This window comes from Spironucleus salmonicida, chromosome 7 (genome assembly GCF_000497125.1).
Source record: "Spironucleus salmonicida strain ATCC 50377 chromosome 7, whole genome shotgun sequence".
Classification (NCBI taxonomy): domain Eukaryota; phylum Fornicata; order Diplomonadida; family Hexamitidae; genus Spironucleus; species Spironucleus salmonicida.
In genome coordinates this window covers 1,543,862-1,566,650 of record NC_090602.1, presented here as the reverse complement: position 1 = coordinate 1,566,650, position 22,789 = coordinate 1,543,862, and the positions used below count along the sequence as shown (strand labels likewise).

Here is a 22,789-nt window from a genome sequence, read left to right as displayed (position 1 = left end):
ATGACATCGCCATAACCTCGCAAAAAAATCGTAGTACCACCAGTTTTTGAACATATGGAAATTCCAATATCACAGCATGTCAATACTAGAGCTTCTAGGAATGAATCTAAATTGTAACTAATAAGAGATTCATAAAATTCTATATAAAAAACAGTCAGGAATGCTCCAGTCCTACCACAAAGAGAGTAACATCTTACGTCACGCAATTAAGAGCCAGAATAGCCATAATTTGAGTTTCCTGAATTCACTTCTGTTCTTTCTGGTAATATTTCTTCATAAAATATTTGGTTTACAAATCTTCCTGAAATTATACCATGCAATTTTATATCCGCAGATTGCTAGACTAAATATGCGATTGTTTCGTTTACTTTAAAAACTGATCTTGGTCAAATTTTCCATATTTAGAAAGAGGTACAATTCCGACTTTTACACTCATAAAAAGATCATGAACTACTCTAAATTAATGTTATTGATTAATAATTATTTGCATCCGAATAGCCAGTGGGACATCAGCACTATGTCCCAATCTCGTCATACTTATAAAATGACACTTACACTAACACAAAAGCATTAATTCTATCTCAAACTAATGAAAATGGTATACTATAGTTTGAAAAAGATTATAGATTGCATGTTACACAATTTTATCATTAGTTCGCATTGGGAAGATAGGTGACAGATCTTTAGTAAGTCCAGAATCTTTTTGGGTTCAAAACAAACACTAATTCAAGAAAACCATCATTTAATATTGAAGCTGCTCTTAAGTAAGTTAAATCTTGCTTAAAATTCAACTTAATTTACATTCAAAATGAACAATCTTTAGCTACATTATCTGTATAAATCTAAAATATAATTTCAAGCTTTTTAAAAAAGTAAACGTTCAGTAATCTCATAAATGATGCTTTAAAACATCTGTGTGATAGTTTTAAAGAAACTGAAGAACTATATCAATAGGTTAAAAATATTTAACCACAAGACCTTGTAAATACACTTTAATATAAAGGTTAGTCCTTAGACCGAAAGGCAAAATCGTAATAACTTTTATATAATTTGCTTTCTAATATTTAGCCTATCGATTAAGTACTGATTTAATAGCACATAGATGAAATTTCACAGCTCGTCCATATTTTAGAAGAAAATTAGAATCGAAACGAGTGTTAAGTTTTGCTTTACTGGCGTAGTATTATCCCATTAATTTTATTTGTAAAATCAGGAAATATCTATTATCGTATTTTACTGTGGCAAGTAGATTGCTTAATGTTAGATTTGAAAAAAGGTGAAAATTTACAGGATATTGAACATCATTATTGCATTTAAAAGATATATTTACACTTAATGCGCTCATTTTTATCGCGAGTATTTTTCATTTTATAAGACTTTATTACATATATTGAAAATGAAGTTTTATGTATCAGAAAGACTGATGTAACTTCTGATTCGATAAGTTATATAGCTGAAAATCTATCTGGATAAATAGATTACTAATTACGTCATTTGAATTTTAGTTTAGATTCTAAATTTTATGACAATACACCTTATAAAAATTCAACGCAAATTGTCTTCTCTTTTAGCAATGAGTTATAAGTTGAAGTTGATGATCTATCATAATCTTATAACGTTACATCTAGGCCAACTGTTGAGCAGTTAACATAAACATTAAGGGATAAATTAGAAAAAATTTATACTATATTTTTCACTATCCCGTTGGCATCTTCAAAATATTATGCATATATCGACTAAAAAATGGATAATGCGTTAAATTTAAAATTGACCGATTATTTTCCTCATTAGAATTCATAAAATTAATCTATTATGAATCACTTTGCGTATAATTAAAACGATAAATTATCACAGTATGATTTATTAATTTCAGATGATACACATTACAAATTAGCAACATCTTTTTATGCAAATTTTGGTAAGTGTGCATATATTTCTATATCTGATGCTCAGCTCGTTTCAATCGAAATATTAGACGATAAATTTGACTAAATTAATGCAGTATTAACGTTTGCTTAATCTATTCTGGAAGATACTATTACAAGCATTTCACCTCATCATCTTTATACAAATTTTTAATTAAATGCCAAGCTTTTAGATATTGCAAAATAAACAAAATAAACTACATAGGATTTAAATGATGTTCTAATTTTAAATAACAAAATTGACATGTTTGAAAATATAAATTTAATATAAGAATATTATTTGAATGTTTAAAACTTCATTGAAGATATTATTAATATTCCTGATTATTATTATTAATTTATGATGTAAATAGATTTGACTAAAATAAAATCATAGTTACTAGATTATTTAAGATAAATTTGTACATAAATTCGAATACAATCAACGAGTATATATAGAAATATGTGTATATTTTTAGATAAGCAAATACTATTTATGCGATAAAAGTTTGATTAATAGATATATCCAGGAATAGTATAGTTTATGCAAGAGATCATTAATAAAATTACTGAATTAGACGTTAAACACATTTTCTAATAGATATTTACTTTATAATATGATTTTCCTTTAAAGTTGATACAGGTTTGTCATGTCACTGATATTTATATGGAAACATTAGGTTGTCCAGCTTTAAATTTCATAACCCTGGTAAAAAATAGTTCATAAGTTTAAAAAAAGCTGTCAGATTATTAATAATTGTATTCTACATTACTTGTATTCATTTAAGAGTGGTATGGGAAAACAGTTGGGCATTTGACTGAATATTTCAAGGAACTAATTAGAATTACTATGTAAGATATACATGACGCCAGATAATTTCCTGCTAAGTTTAGATAAAATTTTACATTATTAACTTAATAATATTAATTTGATCCATTGGATATGGCATCTGGCGCTGTAGAGGGTAGCTTTTCAATTTTGTTATAGAAATATAGATATGAAGAAAAGGGATTTTACTAAAGTTTTGTTGAAAAATTGCATTTACCATTATTTACTAGACGTTACTCCAATGATGTTCTTAAATCTACATCTGCCCAATGTCCTATCCAACATAGTGGTATAAAATAAGACCCACAACTATATGTTAAACCCAATTCAAGATCCGTATAAGGATTCGAAATTCAACTTTTATTATCAGAACTATACTTTATCAGCTCATAGATATATATTTTTTACTTGAAAGTATAAGAGTGGTCTAATTTTACATCACATAAAGACTAAATCTATCCACATATAGATATTTGCTAACTTTAAAATGCTATTCAACCTTTGTACATAGCAGTTTCTTATGCATATTGTTTAAATAGTGTTATTGAAAAACGAGAAATATTATTAAATAGAATCAATGGAAAATAGTTACATGAAATCTTGAATGAGTTAACATAAGCAATACATACATGTAAAAAATTTTGTTAAAATACTAACTAATTAACAACCATTGATAAATCAAAAAAGGTTGTATTCGAATTTACATTTAGATCATGGGAAGATTATTTGATTATTATTGAAGAAACCTTGCTTTAGTAGTCTGGTTATATTAATATTGTTTACTAAGTTCAGTAAAAATGTTATTTGGATGAACACTATTAGCAGATCTAAAGATATTTTAATATTAATTTATAGGAAGAATCATTAACTTTAAATATGTTATTATTAAATTATGAGTAAAATAAGCTTATATTAGACTATTTAATTTTATTATCAAATAATAGTTAAATTGATTATTCAGCAGTAGAAGATATTAAAATAATTTAAGATGTATTAGGTAAAGTTATTTTCATAAACATTATTAATATTGATGACATTACTTATCCTTTGATTTATCCAAAGTCAAAAATTTAATAACTCTCTTGCTCTTAAATTTAAATTTAAAATATTCTTTTTAATATAGGATTTTTAAAAACTTAAAATGATATTAGCAATGGTATAACATAGCTTCCCTAATAACTTATGATTTTTAAAGATTAACTATTGTAAACTAAATATTCTCCTTCTACTGAGTAAAAGTCTCGTGATTTAGAAGCTATTATCCTTTGTTTGCAATTCTATATATTTATATTGGAAGCAATACCATTTTTCTTGCATTAACTAATGCTTATAAAGAAAAATGGGAATCTTATTATGTCCTATTCTAAGAAAAATAGTAATATAAAAGCATTCAGTATTAATCAGCTATCATTAACGGAGTAAAATTCTTTAGATTAATGTGAAATATAATGGAAAGAAATTGTTTCTGCATTTACTGTAAATTAATAATTGGTGTTATTATGTGGTAATTAGTAATTAATTAAATAGTTGTAATAATTATACGACAATATATTTTCAATATTTACTAGGGTTAAAAAATCTCCTTATTAGGAATATTGTAAATAATTTAAATAATAATAATTTTTATAGTTTCCAACTTCTTATGGTAAATAAACAACTACAGACATGTTTGTTATACCTTTTATTAATAAAAAACTTTATCCAATGACACTATTTATGCCTAGAACTACTTAAATTTTTTATGAAAAATTTCCACACAAGTCATATTATTTTAAGTATTTATAAGCATCAGTATTTAGACTATCTCCTGGTATCACTGACATTGTAGTTGCACATTCACCTACAAGAGGTAGAATAATAATCGGTTTGAAATCGTTCGATGAATATTTGCCATTTAATATTCCTATTGTTGCTCCATAATTTAATTATTAATTAGCCGATATTATTTAAGAAGGAATGGGATAATCGATATTAGAAATATTATAACCAAATTATAAAATATTTAAAGATTTATTAACTAAAATTATCGAAGATACAAAAGCTAATAATGTAGATTTATTATCGGAAGATATTTAATTTAATGAAGAATTAGCTAGAGAACTAGGGTAATTCATTAATAACAATTTATTTTAAGTTACATATATTTGTTTTTCGACAATGCTTAGATAGTACATGTTTGATTCAGCTAGTTCTATTAAAATAGATAATATAGATAATCTTAAGGATATTATAATTTTCACTAACAATATTATATTGTTAGAGATTTTTTTATAGATTATTAACGAATATGAAATTTTATTACCAAATAAATCTTAGTTTTTTGTTTAAAAATTTAACACCATAGTCGATGAATATATAACACTTTTTGAAAAATTAGAACAAGAAGTTAAATTTAAAACTAAGCAGTATTTGAAAAAATAATAAATGACCATAGTCGAATAGGACTAGATTGAATAGGAAGGTGATGAAAATGTGTGTTAACCGGAAGATTAACCTTAAGATTTATCTTTAACAGCTCTATTAGGTAATACTTAGGTTAATTTTCCCTTATTATATTATGAATAATTTAGTAATTAAATTTTTGTATCCACATCCAATGGTAATTGTATTGCAAAAACTGGCACTTATTGGCTTGGAGCATCATCTGCTCATAATACTTTTGAAAAATTATAAGTATAATAATATAATATTATAAACGATATGATTTAAGGTTATAATCAACGTCTTCCTATATTTTTGTTTAGTTCATAGTATAGGTTTTACAATGCCAATGATATAAGTATCATTGTATAGTAGTATTCATAATTTTTATTAAGAAAATACATTAATATAAGCATATCAGAATCAACATTTGCTAGAAACATTAAAGAAATTTCTGCACATCTAATATCTGGTGCTATAGTAGTCATTTATGGTTCTGAATATCTTTCTGGGACATTATAAATGTCATTAGTTACCTTATGTGAATCTGTTCGTGTAAGAAGAGGTTAATTAGAAGGCATATTATACCCTTATGTTGATACCTCATTGTCTGAATAACAAATAATTGAATAAGGTGCTCCTATTTCGCTTAAAAACGCATCGATAGAAGATTTTTCAGATATAGGTTCTATAATTTTTGTTTTGCCTCATCTTATTTCAACTGTGTAATCGGAAGTATTTATTCATGTTCCTAAAAATTAATAAAATGCCAATATAGAATTAGATCTTAATAAAGTAGAAACTTCATAAACATTTTGTATCGAGAGCTCAGAATTTCTATCGTAAAATGAAAATTCATAAACAGATAATTCAGAATCATAATAGACTGCCAGAACAGTTAAAGGTAAATTTGGTACTAATTAAACTTAAGTTGTTTCCTCACCAAGTGAAATTGCAAACACCTTCATAAAATTATTTTCATATAAATAGATCATATCAGTTGAATATGAGAATCCTAGTCTTCATTTTGAAAAATTATCTGCTGTTCATGGTAGAAGTTTCTTCGAAGTAGCTGGATTTTTGGGATAACTAGGTAGTTTGGCCCCCAAATTTCTTCTTCATTAGTTACCAGGTATATTAGAAGTAACTGACAGTAATAAAACAGTTTCTATTGCGTCATTTTTACTGTTTTATCTTATAAGATAATTACCTGCCGTTGTCTTCAATAATAAAGATAATGCTGAGTTTACTTAGTTAATAGCTAATCAAATTTCTGCATCCTTTGGTCTTCAAAAAAATGAAACTTAAATGCTGGTTAGTATGGCTAAAGATGCATTTATATTTTAATAATCTATTTTAAAAGAACTGTCAATTTAATTGCCAAGTTTTGATAAGAAAATTAGTTTTGATGAGTTTTACTAGAAACATCTAAGATAGCAAATGATTTAATCATTTTAATCAGGAATTCAATCCATTTCATGTTTATATAGTACAAGTTTAATGACAGCTACTGACTTTTAACTTATGAGACTGGCTTTAAGATAAAAGAAACCATTAATGGTAGTTTGCCCATAAATTTTATATGCTAAAAGTTTCTTTAATACTGTGTGTGGTATTTTAAATATTAAGTAACATTGGATCTGTGATTCATAAACGTTATAATCACTATTAAATGGATTTTCTTTTTCTGAAGATAAAAACTAGCTAATTATTATCAATATATTATCGATTGAATTGTTTTAAGATTTAATTGAATACATCATATCATTTTGGTGCCCTGTTGTGTTTACATCAAGTGAATCTTAATATTGCTATAGGCAAAACGACTTTCCAAAAATTCCCTAAATGATATTGCTTGTAGATCATATTATATTAAAGTAATGTTTAGAATTTCCAGCTATCTAACTTATGACATCTATATTTTTATTATTGCCGAACACAGATCAGATATCCTTGAAGTAAACTTTTATTGCTAAATAAATTTCATTAGATTAATTTAGTCTAACAGAATATAGAGAGAATAGTCTATTTAAGTAATTTCATAGCAAATAAGTTTAAATCACAATGACAGAATTATTAAAATAAAAATATAGAGCAAAAATGTATTATGATAAAATTAATATTCATAAAGAACAATTGCGAATTATGAAATAATATTTATTAGAAACATTATTCTCATAAATAATATATGTTGTATATAATCTACTTAATTAATAGTTTTCATATCAAAACACCATTGAAGAGTCAATTCTCCATAGAGTTATGATTCAGTCTATGTTATATAAATATGGAGTATATGATATTATTAAACCAATTTCAATCAATTTAAAGAAAAGATAAGAAGGAAATGGTGATACTATCGTTTAATCAATTATCGAAACTGAGTTGAAAGTGTAGGAAGAATTAAAGCACTTTATTAATGATAATTTATAAGGTACGGACTTATCAGGATTATTTAATAAGCTAGAAAATAATATTGGAATATACGATCGTATGAGATTGCAAACGTAAATGGAATATAATAATCTTGCGCAGCCTTGTACATATTTGACAGATGTTTCATTCAATAATGAGATAGAAAATTATGAACGAACATAAGCTATACGATAATCTAGTACCAAAGCAAATATTTCTGTTTATACAGCATTGGCTAAACAAAGGTAAGCGATTTCAAAGCATTCGCAAGGAATAGGTAATTTAGGATCATAAGTGTACACATTAAATTTTGAATGGTTATAAAAGTATTATTTTGATATTGATAGTAATGCCGAATCAATTTAAACTATTATTTAAGTTATTGTTTCAGGTGTATGGTCTTCAATATATAACTATTATTTAATAGTAGTTAATAATGGAAAATGGGATATTTTTGATTCAAAGAAGTAGTATTTCGAAGAAAAAATCACAAAAATGTATAAAAATTTTACTAACCAATTAGATGAATTTTAATAGACATTTATTTAAAATAAACATTTATTTGATAATTTAATTTACATTATCGGTGTTATGTGTCATTTAGATACAAATAGTTAGGATATCTACAAATAACAGTTTTAAAATATATTATCTGCTGATCCAAATCTTTTATTTGAAAGAGATTTTGTGGTATCTAGGGAGTATTGTATAAATTAGATTAAAATTTAATTTAAAAAGGTATCTGAGGTCTTGCCAAAAGTAGAATCAGTTTATAACTAATTTTAATATATCTGGTATAATAAAACCACAAACAATTCGTTATTTATGGATTTTATGTTGGGGTAAGGCTTTTTATCATCTGTTACAACAAAAACTGATAGGCAAATAGCAGAAGAATTAATTTTGTCATAATCAATAGACACATATGAGTATTAGTCTAATTATTAAGACAGTTTATTCTAGTACGAAAAAGAATAATTTTCAAAATTATCTTCAGTAATGACCGATTAAATTAATAATTAATAGAAAGAAGATTATTCTAAGGTTCAAAAGCCTATTTTTGATCCTCCTATCATTAATGTTCCAAAACAGATATCGATTTAGAGATTATCTAAGAATGGTGTAATATTAACAATAGATAAACATAGGTCAGCAATAATTTAGTTTTTATCATAGTTCATGTTATCACCCTTTAGTATTTTGATATATGGTATTAGAAATTCTGGCAAGACGACATTAATTGAGATATGTAAGTTGGTTGTTCGTGAAATTGTTGAAACTTAGTAAGTTTTTATTTAGGACTCAAAATCAAAGTAAGAATTAGCTATGGTAATGAAATCATTATTACAATCATTTAATATCGAAGATATCTAGTCATATTATGATATTTAGTATAATTAAAAAATTGAATATGACAACAGAAAGATATTAAAATTTAAATAACTATCTTACCCTTCTTTTCATATAAATATGTCAGAAGCACTCGTTACTGGTTTTGATCAATCTTTTCCACTATTGTTACGTGATCACTCTTTTGATTCCTCTTCTTATTAACAAATTATGGGATCTAATTTTGCTTATAATGGATTATTATAATTCTAAGATATGAGTTTAATTGTAGAAGTTAAAGATTAACCATTTTTATATGATACCCCATTAGTTAAAATATCTATGCCACCATTTAAAGAATAATTTATAGAGGATCTTGCGCAAAGTTTTTGGCCATAAGAAACTCCTTAATGGTAAAAATAATTTGCTAAAGGCATATGCTTAATTAAGTCTGCCTTACCAACATAACTTGTAAACTCGTTTGGCCTTTTTGAAAAAATGTATCTAACTTACCAATATACTTTACATAACGGTATTATTAGTCTAGCTATTGATTAAAACTAAGATGAAATATTATACAAAATGAGCCAGTCATTAGACAATGAACTTTGTAGAGGTAATATACATGGCTTATTTATTGCATTAAGAAATAGATCGGATATTAATTAAACGACAATGATTGCAGTTGCAGAAAAATTAGCCACTCTGTCTATCCTTAAATATCTAGGTGACAATAAAACAGAGAATCCATGGGAAGATTCTACCTTAATTATCAAAGCAAATTCTCAATTTATCCCATCATGGGAGAAATAAATTTTGTAAAAATCATTAGAATTTATTGATGATGATCAAAAGGAATCTAAGCATAAATTACTTTAGAAGCAGATATACTAGTAGTTTAAACACTAATAATGTTTACATATTTAGACATGCAATACTTATATTGCAGAGTTAAATATCCAAGATGAACAATTTCTATTTGCTTTCAGATATACTCAGTCTAATCCTTTATTATTTTCACGCATTGTTAAAACATATTCATTATTTGGAAATGGAATTGATCCTATAGTATTTTCTAGGATTTTTGAGTGTTATTTGAATATTCAATAACAAAAAGAAACTTTTGTAGCTATAATTAACATTCTTTAAAAATACTCTTCAGATTCATCATCAATAGTTTACCCAACTGGTGCCAAGGCATAAGATAGTTATAATTCTGTATTTTACTATTTGTTAACTTTAGCATCCTAATAATATTAAAAAGTGCTGCATCATTCTAATAAATTGTATGGGACTAATTTTACTATTAAGGAATTAGATGAAGATGATAACTTTGAAGCTGAAAATACATAATAAGATATATCAAGTAGTTTTAGTGGTTTCGCATTAGCCGATTTAATAGGTATTAAAGTTCCAAAATGTAAAATTATTTTTGAAAATGTTACTAGCAAGGGTTATTCTCAGGCAGTAGAAGTATTTTCATCATTAGGCGGTTATAATATTGTAAATCAAAATAATTTTAGTTTAATTTCAGACTTAGCGCACAAAAAAGATACAGAAAGTGACACTGATACCGACTCAATTAATGGTGGATCACTACATGAAAGTGTTAGTAGTAGCACTTCATCTAAAGTAAATTACAGTAAACAACCGAAAGTTTTATTTGAATTAAATAGTTTATTTAGTGCATTAGATACTACTAATACTTAGAAAATTAAACATAATTCAAAATCTAAAGACGTGAATATAATTGATGAGCTAAAATAGTCTATACTTGACCATGGATAAGTTGAGTGTTAAGATTTCATAGCGTTATATTTGATCTGTAGAATTGCATTTGCGTATGCACTCGGAATTAATCCTATATATGTATTACCATAACCTGGATTAAAATCGCGGTTTGATATAAATAGTACATTTGCATAAAAAATGCCTAATGATGTTATTTTATCAGGTAGAAGATAAATAAATAGAGTTCCATTCTAGATCAGCGTAGCTGATGATTTCTAGAGATAAATTGTAAATATGTATGGTTCTTAAGATGAAAAAGATATATTTAATGTACAACATTAAGAAGACGATTAAATTGATAAATAAGAATAGTTAGTATGTAAATTCACCATGGAACCTCATTAAGTCTGCATTATTTCACCAAAATCTTTGATGGAAAAGTTATCACCTGAAAATTTAATGCTTCTTAACTATATAACTTATAGTACTGAATCATAATGCCCTATGGAAGGCTTATTTTCAAACGAAGAACTATCTAGCTTAGCCATCATAGTTTCATAATCCTATAATTTACCTTGTTTAATTGATAGGACTACCATTGCTGCTCTTTTAGCTGCAAATTTAAGCATTTTGATTATCGACGATTAACCATTCACCAAAGAATATGAGTATAATTCAGTCTAGAAAGTTTAAACAATTGGTACCTGTAAATCCCCTGTATATGAAATCGTGAAAAACTTACATCAAATTAATAATTTTACTTTAGCGAACGAATACTAATAAGAAAAAATATAAGAAGTTACTCTAGATATCAATACTAACCATGATAATAAAATAAAACAAATATAAGAACAAAAAATTACATAAATAAATATAGATTCTTAGAAATTCATAAAGGCGCAGTCAAATATGCTCATATTTAAACATATAGATTTCCTTGGAACTTATGTAATGTCAGGGTGTTATTTACCTAATAAAATTGATCTTCCAACTCGCCTACAATTAAATTGGAACGTAACTTTTACATAATTTGGCATATCTGTTATTTCTATTTATTAATGGTGTTCTTTACATTCAAAATATGCAAATATATCATTAGTTTAATTTTCCAAGCTGGCATCAAATCTATGCAATATTATCCTTTAAAAATGTTAAAGCTATGTTTAATAAATTAATTCTCTTTTCTCATCTTTTCGTCTTTTTGAGCTTCTTGCAGGACCATCTAACACAACTAAAAAACATTTAGAAATGCAATTTTTTAATTTTGATGAATTTTAGAAAAATATAAATCTTATTGCCTAGTCTGAGCAGTCAGCAAACGCATCTCTATAAATATCAATAGCAGAAATGGCACAGATTCGGGATTTGTTATTCACTATCATTGATGCATCTAAGCAATCTTTTAAACTTATAACACACTTTGCAAAATCTGCTATCTTTGACGCAGTTGCAACGACAGCATATTTAGTTTTCGGTATTTCTGGCAATATCACAAGCCAAATTTGCGAAAAGGCTATACTTTCAGGAGAATTCGCTGATCTAGCAGAAGTTAACTACAAAGATTAATTCGCATAATGTGTATGTGCTACAATGAAGTAATAGTCAATTTAAATTAGTTTGATTAAGGAAAATAATGATAATAAGCGTGTACTAGCTTTATTAGCCAAAGAAGAAGAGGGTATGCTTTTAAATAATATATTAGAATTCTTAAGTATGGACATTCCTATTACATTTGTATTGAAGCTTTAAAATATTTCTTGGGTTCCTGGTGATTTTGCATATAAAGCTGTTTATGCGTGTAGTTTATACTGGAAAATGGAGATTAATACATTTATAGTAGATTAAAGTTTAGCTATTTCTGTTGCTTTGTATTTGGAGCTACTTCTTCAACTAAAAACTGGAAATACGTTCAGCTATTCAGATACGTATGAGGACTTAGTCTAAAATAAGTATCTAGCAAGCGAGAATCATGTTATTAACCAGCATTACATTCACTGTTATAATTATATTCAAATAATAAACTTAGAGCTACCAGTTAAATCATTATAAAGTATAATATGTCGAGCACTAGAATCAACGCTTAGTATTTTATTATTCTAGAATTTCGGTAGTAATAAAATTGATTAAGAGTCTAAAATTATAATTAATAAATTACTTTTATTGAAAAATCGTAAAACATCTTAGAAAAGATCTTAAATTGTAATTGGTGCTTTATCTGTTGTTTTGCTTCAACCATTACATGAATATTAGTTTGTATTTTCGTTAGTAAATGATGCATCTTATGAAGAAGCTGTAAAAGATCTGAAGATTTATATTTAAGACTTTTACGATAAAACTGCAATTATTCATGCATAATCTGTGTTATAAAAAAACACTTAAAAATATATATTATAAGATTTAGTGGTACAGTCTATTTTTGGATTTGATTTTTCCTTACGACAGTAAACAGAAAATCGTTATAGAACATCGTTTTTACGAAATATATGTTTTATTAATTTTATATCATAATTAAAATCTTATTTACATGTTTAATTTTGCTAAATACCAGGCAATAAAAATCTTTTGATTGAAAACATTGATTAAGCGATAGCATAGTAAATTATAAGTATCTAAAGCATGCCATAGACAATTCTAAATGTAGCATAACTTGTTTCTGTAATAAATAATAAAAATAATACTACTATTCTATAATAGTTTATAGAATCAGCTTATAGTTCAATCTAATAAGAGTTTATTTAATATTAGAAACTCTTATCTATTTAATTAGAAGACTAATCAATTATAGAAACCCTAACATATCATTAGCTAGTGGCTACAAATGGAAATTAGATAGCAGATTGGATTGCTTAGGCAATTTCATTTGTTACAGATATATTTTTTGAAATTTCATCCTATCATGCACCTTTCATGGCATATAGTAATAATGATTTCTTAAAAACTTTGTAATAAAGTATATCTTCTGAAATTAATGATTACTTAAATAAAGATGTTTTAGAAATTGCTAAAAAATCTTTGGGAAAAGAGCAAATAACACTTAAATAAGCATTAATTTTTGTGATTTAGACTGACTCTAGATAAGTTTCTGGAAAATTATCTAAAATTATACTCCCTATATTATTGTAAAGAATTTTCCCATTACTGCATATTGAACATTGCTTACCATATTATTATCTAGCTAGTTTTTCATTCTTAATCGTCTTGGGTGTTATTTCAAATTAAAATTCTGAAAATCCATTAGTATTAGCCTAAACATCCTTAAAAGATAATGTATCTGTATTATTTTTAATGACCCAAGTTTTGTAGTAAAACTAATAAACACATATTGATTTGATTTTATATTCCTTACTAGCTTGTTATATAAAAGATTTATATCCTTCATAAGGGCCATAACCAATTATTTCTCATTTTGAATAAATTATTCCGTAAGATATGCTTCTTTCCCAAAAAATGTCAATGACATGGCTTTGGATTTTAGGAATTGCAAAGTACAGCCCTTTAATTACGGACTCAGTTAATTGGATTAATCTTCATCACTCTACTATTGCTGCATTATCTGAATCACGACTACCTTTCTAGACGATTCTTAAGTATTTTATTAACTAAGCAGGTTCAGGAAACCCAATTAGCGCTTCGATTTTCAAAATTCTTCAAAATAATGGAACACTTCAATTACTATAGAACAAAATGGATCCAGACATCACCTCAGATTAGCTTGCATAGCTCCCATTTAATATGGATCTTCCAACAAATTCAATATTGCTTCTCTTATAATTACTAATTCTAGGTCAAGACTAAACATAAGTTGTAGAGAGTTTTGACCTTATTAGTACCGTTCTTAATCCATATTTGGGTGTTACGCCGAAAGATTTATTAAAGTATGTATAAAATACGAAATCATCTCAAACATCAGTAATTTCAAACTTATCTCAGCTTAAATCACTGAAAGAACGGCTATTTGGTTGCTTACAGATCCCCTTTTCACTTCTTTTTGAACAATGTGGTGTATTTTACCCTTAAGAACATGTCAAACTAGATTCTGATTTGGTTTCAGAATCGCTGCTTTCATTAGGTGACATTGGACAGCGTGTATTCCGTTAACTAGCATAATATTAATAAATACAATTAAATTCATATTCAAGTAAAGGGGATACTGCACCAATGCCTGTAGTTTTTGTATTTTATGATAGAAATATCGCCGCGATCGAAATTTTAGAATTTTTACATGCAATACATTATAGTGATAAAGAACTAGAAGTTATTACTAAATAAAAAATTATGAACCGAATACCATCGATGACTGATCTTTCAAATTATGCTACTTATGTTTAATTAGACTAAAAATCTAATTTTTCATAATCTGCAAAGCAACTTACTGAACTGATGGTAAAGCGTAAGAATTCTATTCATCGTGGTACTCCTATGTTCCCAGTTTTCGTTTTCATTCCATCAAACTATTTCGCTGAGTAGATGAACTGCTGTCCAGAAGATTAGATTAATGATAATCAAATCTTTTTGTGTAGATAAAGTTTCGGTTATTTAGTGGATTCAGTAAATGCTCATTTCTGCTATTTATAAAATTAAAACTAAATAGATAGAGCATATGCACATTATTTTAGCCTAGCCGGAATAGTATTATTTAATAGATATTCGTAAATGGCGAACAAAATCTTAAATCGTGAAAACAACTAAATCTTGAATAAATCATAATAAAAGCCATCATTACAGGGAATTTCTCATTTATTTCTTAAATATGCTATTTTAATGTCAAAACCTAACCTGACAGTTTACGATTTCTATTTTATTTCATGTCTTAACTATATCATTAATCTAAATATTTCGAACGCATAAATATCTTAAAATGATGAAGAAAACCTTCCATCGATGTCAGTTGATTTATCAATATTGTCACAGCCGAGTATAGATACCAATGATAAAATTTTGGTTAGCTTTGAACACTAGTTATCTAATTCACTAAGATAACTTTCACTTGGAAATACAAGTAATTTTGAAGCTATTATGAGACTTCAATTTACGTAGACTTCTAGCTATAATAAGAGCTCAATCAATACTGATGATAGTAAATAATAGAACAATATATGTGAAGAATACTCTATTGAATAGTCAGATAGCAAATGTAGTGATTTAGAAGGATCAAATTCGCGAACACAGGAATTTGTTGATATATAACGAGTAAAATCGAATAATTAAGATTTAACATTCACAGATCGTTTTGTAGAAGCATTAATTTAAGATTCGAATAAAGATAATTAAATTGACCCCGATACCATAAATATTGATTAGCTTAAAAAGAGCATTTAGAACGAATTTTTCCCTAAATATCGTCATGTGCAAGTAAAATCAGTTCAATAAACTTCCCTCAAAAAATTAAGTAACGTTAAAAAGCTTATTGATATAAATTAGGTTTTAAACCTTTTACAATCTATCTCTAACACGAATGAGGACATAATTTCAAACATAAATCAGGACAAAATACCATCTACATTATCTTAATCGCATCTGGCTTAGAATATTCGCTCCGCCTTCACGTAATCATAAATTCAGAAAATCATAAACTCACATTCTGAACAATAACATGAAAAAAAGGACCTTATTTAGTCAGATTTAAATGAGATGCCGCCGGCACTGCGTATTTATATCCAGTCTATTAAACAATTTCATAATTTGACGTTTACTGTTCACAGCCATTACCAGAATCCAGCAAACCTCATAAATAACTTAATTCCACATTACTTAAAACAGAACATCACTGAAAAAGGAATATATGATCAGTTATCATTTGTCAATCGTATAACATATTGGGAAATTTCTGCTCTAACCTATTATCCGATTTTAGGTGATATTTTGAATTATCTACTAGTTTCGCAGGCTACATAACTCTGTGTGCCATTCTATAAACTTCGTCTTATCGTAACCTTAGCCCCTCCGACATCTCAAGGAATTGTAAACTCGGATGGTTCAGTTGAAATTTTACCAAAAACTGCTAACTAAAAATAACCTTTTTATATCAAAATTCTTAATTTTGAGTTATTTGGTGCTGCGTATGATCTAGAAGCGGACACTATATGTGATGTTACGCCAGAAATAAGACAAGGTTATAGACCCTTTATGCCACTCTTTGCGAGTATTGCATTAGTTCAGGAAAACGATGATGATTATGAGCGTAATCTTAATAAACTAAAATCTGGCTCAGCTGCTAATGCTAAGAAACTACGTATCCCGAATGGGTTTTTAGCAATTCCATTGAAAATTGGAGGTTATGTACGACCTTTTGTGATGTTGCGCAATCGAACAAAATTCGCTGATAAAGAATGGATGCTAAAAGCACCTTATTTTGGAGTAAGATTTGTCTGACCAGATATAAAATTTTATATTTTATTAGTTCTTATTCGTATGTTAAAAAATTCACTGTTATTTATACTTTATATTCAAATTATCTAAAATACTTCAGATATTGTAGACGTTATGGTACTTTCTCAAAGTCTATTATATTAAACAGATTTATTTTTACGATTTTTAATATAAGTTTTAGTTGATAATCATAAACGTATCTAGATAGTTATACTTATCACTAGTACATCAATATTAAACTAGTAAGCATCATATTTGCAATATTACTGTAAAAAATTGTACAGTTTACTTTTTCTGCACTTATTAATATAATCATTCTGTACTCCTTTTACTTAAACAAAAGATACAAAATAAGTATCTTCTAATATTTAAGCCATTATTTCATAAATTTATCATATCTTAAATAAATAACACAATGAGTTACTTAATAATAGCTAATCTTACTTTAAATAGCGCACTAAAAAAATCATATTAAAAAAGCTGCTTATATAATTTAAAAAAATCTTTAAAAGTGATATTTTTACCAGATATTAAAATAATTCAAGTTTCTTTAACTATTTTCAGTCCAAATAGTAATATTAAGCCTCATTAAAAATCTAATTGGTAACATGCAATAGTAAATTAATTTTCTTACAAAATTCATAAATATTTTCTGTTACATAAACCTATAAGTTATCAAAATTATGCTTCAACACCAGTAAAATGGTAGTTATCGTATCAACTTTAAGAATTCATACTAGGTTCAGCAGGATATTAATAAAAGATTATTACTTGGCAGGTAGTATCCATTTTGACAATTCCTTATTAATATCATTATATTGAAAAATATAATTAAATTTTAATAACTGTCCTGTTATTTATAATATATAATTTTATTTTTAATTTATATGTAGAATGCTAGATTAATTATAAATAATATAAACCAAATAAGTTGTTGAATAATAATTTTTAAAAAAACTCTGCTATGAAATTTAGCAAATCTATTTTAAGAACTTGCTATTATATTATAAATAAACTCAGATTATTATTATTTAAATATAACAATTATTGTTATTTAACTTAAATATTTAATATTTATTATAATAAGTTATTGCTTTAGTCTAAATATGTATTAGTTTTCATTTATATTAACTTAGTAGAATACAAAAACTTATTATAAGTTATATTGTGATAGAATTTATAATGAGTAAATATATATCAGGAAACATTGTTTACTAAATCCCTAAATAATTAATATACAGAATTTGGTTTCCTTATAAAATGGGAGCAAATTCATGTGCATATGAAAATACTAGGTGTCTAACTGGATACTACTGTAGCCCATATGTTGGACCTTACCCAGAAGACTGTCTGCCATGTGGTTACGATATGTCAATTTATGGTTAGTGCTAATGCGAAAAGGTATATATTCCACATTGTGCTAAGTGTGACGGTAAAAAATGTGCAGCATGCTCGAGATAATTTAGTCTTATTAACGGTAGGTGTATAGAATGTTCAAGCAACTGTAAAGGATGCCAATCTGAGAAAGTATGCGACTTTTGTGAACATGGATATTTCCTTGAAGATAATATATGTAAATAGTGTCCAGAAAGGTGTGAATAATGTAGTTCTAGTAGTACTTGCCAAACATGTAAATCTGGATATGTTTTGGTACCAGGAAATTGGTGTGTTCCCTGCTCTTAGGATATGACCAAACCTCTAGCTTGTAACTGTGATAATCATTTAATAGAAGGTTGTGCTACATGTAAGGATACAACGTGTGTTTTATGTACTCATGGATATATTCTTATTAATGGAGAATGCTCTTCATATTGTCTTTCATCCTCAGAGTGCAGTTAGGGTCAATTCTGTGCAACGCAAAGCCTTGGTTACAATAAATGCTTATCTTGTATTGATAATTGTGACAAGTGTGAGGATAATAAGGTCTGCATATAATGCCAACATAGTTCATATGTCAATAAAGATAGGTAATGTACACCATGCGATAAGAATATGATAGAAGGTCAAAAGTGTTAATGTTAGGAGAACAAGATAGAAAATTGTATTTAGTGCGAAGGTAATCAATGCTTAAATTGTATTGGAGGATAAAAGCCTCTTAAAGGCTAGTGTACGCAATAAGAATGCAACAATAATGAATTTTGCGGTATTGGAAAATTCTGTGTTAAGCATGACAGAGAATTAAACAAATGCGAAAACTGTATATCGACATGTTCAGAATGCACATCCATGCATGAGTGCACAAAGTGTATAGAAGGATACTTCTTAAATTCTCAGAAAGCTTGTACTAGAAATCCTGACCATTGTGATAAGGCTGATCATTCAGGTCAGTGTTCTTAATGCGAAGATACTTACTATTTAACAGACTTCAATACGTGTCATTATTGTTCTGGGTCTATGTCAATCAATTAAAAATGCTAGTGTGGTACTTAGTTATTAGAAAATTGTATCAAATGCGCAGGAAATAGCTGTAAGACCTGTTAAATAAATTTCAAACTAGTAGGCAAAACTTGTTAAAAGGATGAATGCTAAGATGATAGTAACTGTGGTTCTGGAAAAATATGCATACAAGGATCGGATAATATGATAAATACTTGCTAGAACTGTGAATAAAACTGTTCTTAGTGCAATTAGACTCCTGATAATTGTACACAATGCAATGTCGGGTATTACCTTAACAATAAATAATGCTATAAATGTAATAGCGATCAGCCAAAGGACTAGTAGTGTTAATGTAGAGACACCCCAACTAAAAATTGCATTGAATGTGGTGCTGATGGTTGTGATATGTGTATTTAGTCAATGGGTGTTTAAAATAAAAAGTGTGTTGATTGCTAAGATTTAAACCTAGGGGAATCTTGTAATTGTGGTAGCACATTAATCAAAAACTGTATAAAATGTAATAAAAATTCATGTGATACTTGTATCGATGGAATGGAGAATATAAACGGACAATGTATTAATTGTGAGGAAGATCCAAAACTCTGCTCCAATAATAGGTCTAGCAGTACTATGGTGATAAGCGTTTCCATCGGGGTTGTTGCTGCTATAATTATAATTGTGGTAGCAATAGTAATAATACTAAACCGTGCATACAGAAATAAAAAGTATAGTGTCAATGATTCTAATCACAAACTATTCAAGAAGGCAAAAACTTAAGTGTTAAAAACAGCATGTGATAATTTATGCCCCGAGTGATAAAACTATTTATTGTTAAAAGTCATATTAGTGATTATAAACTTATACGACAAAATAAGAAATTCAACCTTAATTTATAATCTATGCAACTAGTAACTGAATATCCAGGATTTAATCCACTACCTCGATGGATTATATAACCTATGTCCAATCTCCACCTCAACTATCCTGAGATACAGATATACATCTAGAAGTATTTTGAAGGCACAATTATACACAGATATTTTTCTGGCCAGATAATAGTTCTGTTCGTATACTTGCTTCGAAGTCTAGTCTAAGGAAGGCCGAGTATCAGGAACTTGGATTTTTAATCTTACTGCACGCGACAACTACACCAATCACACTAGATATCTATTAGAAAATTCAAACGCGATTTCGCCATTCACTAGATAAACGTGTATCTGCGCTCTGTTTCTGCAGAGCTGATACCATATCCTCTACTATAATATCCGCATCAGCTTTAAGCTCTAAGAGACTACTTTTTGACTTTGAATCGTCAATTTTCCAACTAAACCAACCAAGTTCTCTGAATAAAACAGAATAGTACTAACCACGGATACCAAGTGCAGACGTCAAATGTACTGAGTATGTGTTTCTAAAATGCCCTATAAAAAACGAAATAATCATCTCCACGCTCTTGTGCCATTACTCATCTTACCTGACATTAAATGTCTGGCCATTTCTTCTGGCGCCACAGACTGATTACTGTCGGAAACTCTGTTCTTCTTGTATATCTTTTTAGCCTTTTCCAGACCAGCTTCACCAACACCCTTGTATTGTTAGTTCAGCTCAATGTCGGTCGCCGATATATTACGCTGCTTTGTAATTGACGTCACGCGCGCCTTGCCAGAGCGCACGCTGGAACGCTCCAAAATAGCCTTTTTCTCGTTGGTTTTGGCCCTGATGGTCTCCAAAACAGCATTTTTGGGTCTCGAATGATCCGTCAGGCGCTTGTACGCAGCCAAACGCTTAAACAGCTCCTCGTCGTCGTACAGCGCAGGCTACTTGCTAAGCTGGCGCTCCTCCTCTTCTAAGTCCTGCACCATTTTCATGATGTCCTCGTCGACGGTAATGAAGTCCAAAATGTTCTTCCCGTTGTGAATGAGCGGAATCGGGTCGTTGATCCACTCAGGCCTCGCCAAATCCCACTTTTCGCGCTCGTTGTAGATGTACTTGCACGACTGCCCAAACTGCATTTCCTTGTCCAATTCGGTCACGAAACCGTCAGCTTGGGACAGAGGGCGCGGATTGAGCCCCTGCGTGTTCAGCTGCTGAACCGAATCCGGAACGCTCGAATTCGACGTTTTGCCCTTCGGATACGCCACGTAGAGCCCCGGAATCGCCAATTGGCCCTGGCCGTACGTCTGGAGGCCAGATCTCTCCCGCTGCCTCAAAAGCAGGTCCGCAGCGATGTTGAAAACGCGCTCGCAGCCCGAATTCGACTACGAACTGCACGAAATCATCGGAATTTGTGGGATGGAAATAAGTTGCTGGATTCTCGAGTTTTCCTGCTGGAGAGCCTGCGTGGCCTGAACGGCCTGAAGACCGCCGATTTTGAGCGCTTCGGCGAAGTCGCTCGTCGAAATGTACGGAATTGCGGCCAGGCCGATCGTTTCTTCGAACGAAAACGGCGTGAGCGACTGAATGAGCTGCTTTTCGGTCTCTGAGAGCTGCGCGGCGTCCCACAAATCGGATTTTGAGAGGCAAATGACGACGTTTTTTCCCGCGAAAAACGGCTTCAAAGAGTCGAACAGCTGGACCTGTTTTTCGGTGAAAATCTGGCCCTGCGTGACGTCCAAAACGAAGATTACGGTCGAGTTGAGATAGGCCAAAGCGGTGATGGCCTGGAGTTCGATGTTGTTGCGCTCTTCCAGGTTTCTGTCTAAGAGGCCCGGCGTGTCGATTATCTGGAAGCGGATGTTCGACCTGTCAGCGTGACCGACCAGGAGGGACTGGGTCGTGAACGCCCAGGATTGGACGTCTACGTTGGCTGCCGTGAGCGTGTTCAAAAATGAGGACTTTCCGGCAGACGGGTAGCCCGTAATGACGATTGAGCGCATTGAGGGGTCAATGTTTGGCAAACGAGCCATGTGCTGACGTACTTGCTCTAAATACTGCAGATAGGCGTCCATTTTGCGCACGAGAGAAACCATTCTACCTAAGGCCGCAACTTTTAATTGTTTGCATTAAAATAGAGAATCGGCGTGTTTAAGCAATTTCACATAGTGAGAACCGACTTTATCCACTAAGGTTTTGCAGTTTTTGAGCTGGCCTAAAGCGATCTTGAAGTGATCCCTATCATAGAGCACGTTGAACCAATAGCGATAGAATGGATGGATTTGCTCGAGCTTGGGGAAATTTCCCACGATGTCTTAAAGTTTGTTGTCGATTGTGTTCTGAGTAAACTTTACCTTAAGCATATAAAAGTTTCTGATTCTAGCAATATTAAATTGCTTTCTGACAATAGTAGGTGTCTTTCTCATAGTTTTGTACAAGATAGCGTCAATAAGCTCTTTCGAAGCTAAGATCGGAGGTATAGATTTGAAATCATACGCCGGCATCTTTATTAGAGTGAAAAAGGAAACGTTTTATATTA

The 22,789-nt window shown here is 29.3% G+C and overlaps 3 protein-coding genes across 3 annotated transcripts; 2 read left to right on the top strand and 1 right to left on the bottom strand. All coding sequences in view use genetic code 6, as the record gives it.

Moving 5' to 3' along the window:
- On the top strand, nucleotides 1-17,001 carry SS50377_27712 (uncharacterized protein; the record flags this gene model as incomplete). Its single annotated transcript, XM_067911497.1, has 1 exon — nucleotides 1-17,001. One exon carries the CDS (start codon nucleotides 1-3, stop codon nucleotides 16,999-17,001), a length of 17,001 nt encoding a protein of 5,666 aa, XP_067762184.1.
- Nucleotides 17,002-18,258: 1,257 nt separating this feature from the next.
- Nucleotides 18,259-20,193, top strand: SS50377_27711 (Cysteine-rich membrane protein 2; the record flags this gene model as incomplete). The annotated part of the gene is made up of 1 exon (XM_067911496.1): nucleotides 18,259-20,193. One exon carries the CDS (start codon nucleotides 18,259-18,261, stop codon nucleotides 20,191-20,193), a length of 1,935 nt encoding a protein of 644 aa, XP_067762183.1.
- Nucleotides 20,194-20,816: 623 nt separating this feature from the next.
- Nucleotides 20,817-22,754, bottom strand: SS50377_27710 (Nucleolar GTP-binding protein 1; the record flags this gene model as incomplete). Its single annotated transcript, XM_067911495.1, has 1 exon — nucleotides 20,817-22,754. One exon carries the CDS (start codon nucleotides 22,752-22,754, stop codon nucleotides 20,817-20,819), a length of 1,938 nt encoding a protein of 645 aa, XP_067762182.1.
- Nucleotides 22,755-22,789: the final 35 nt, after the last annotated feature.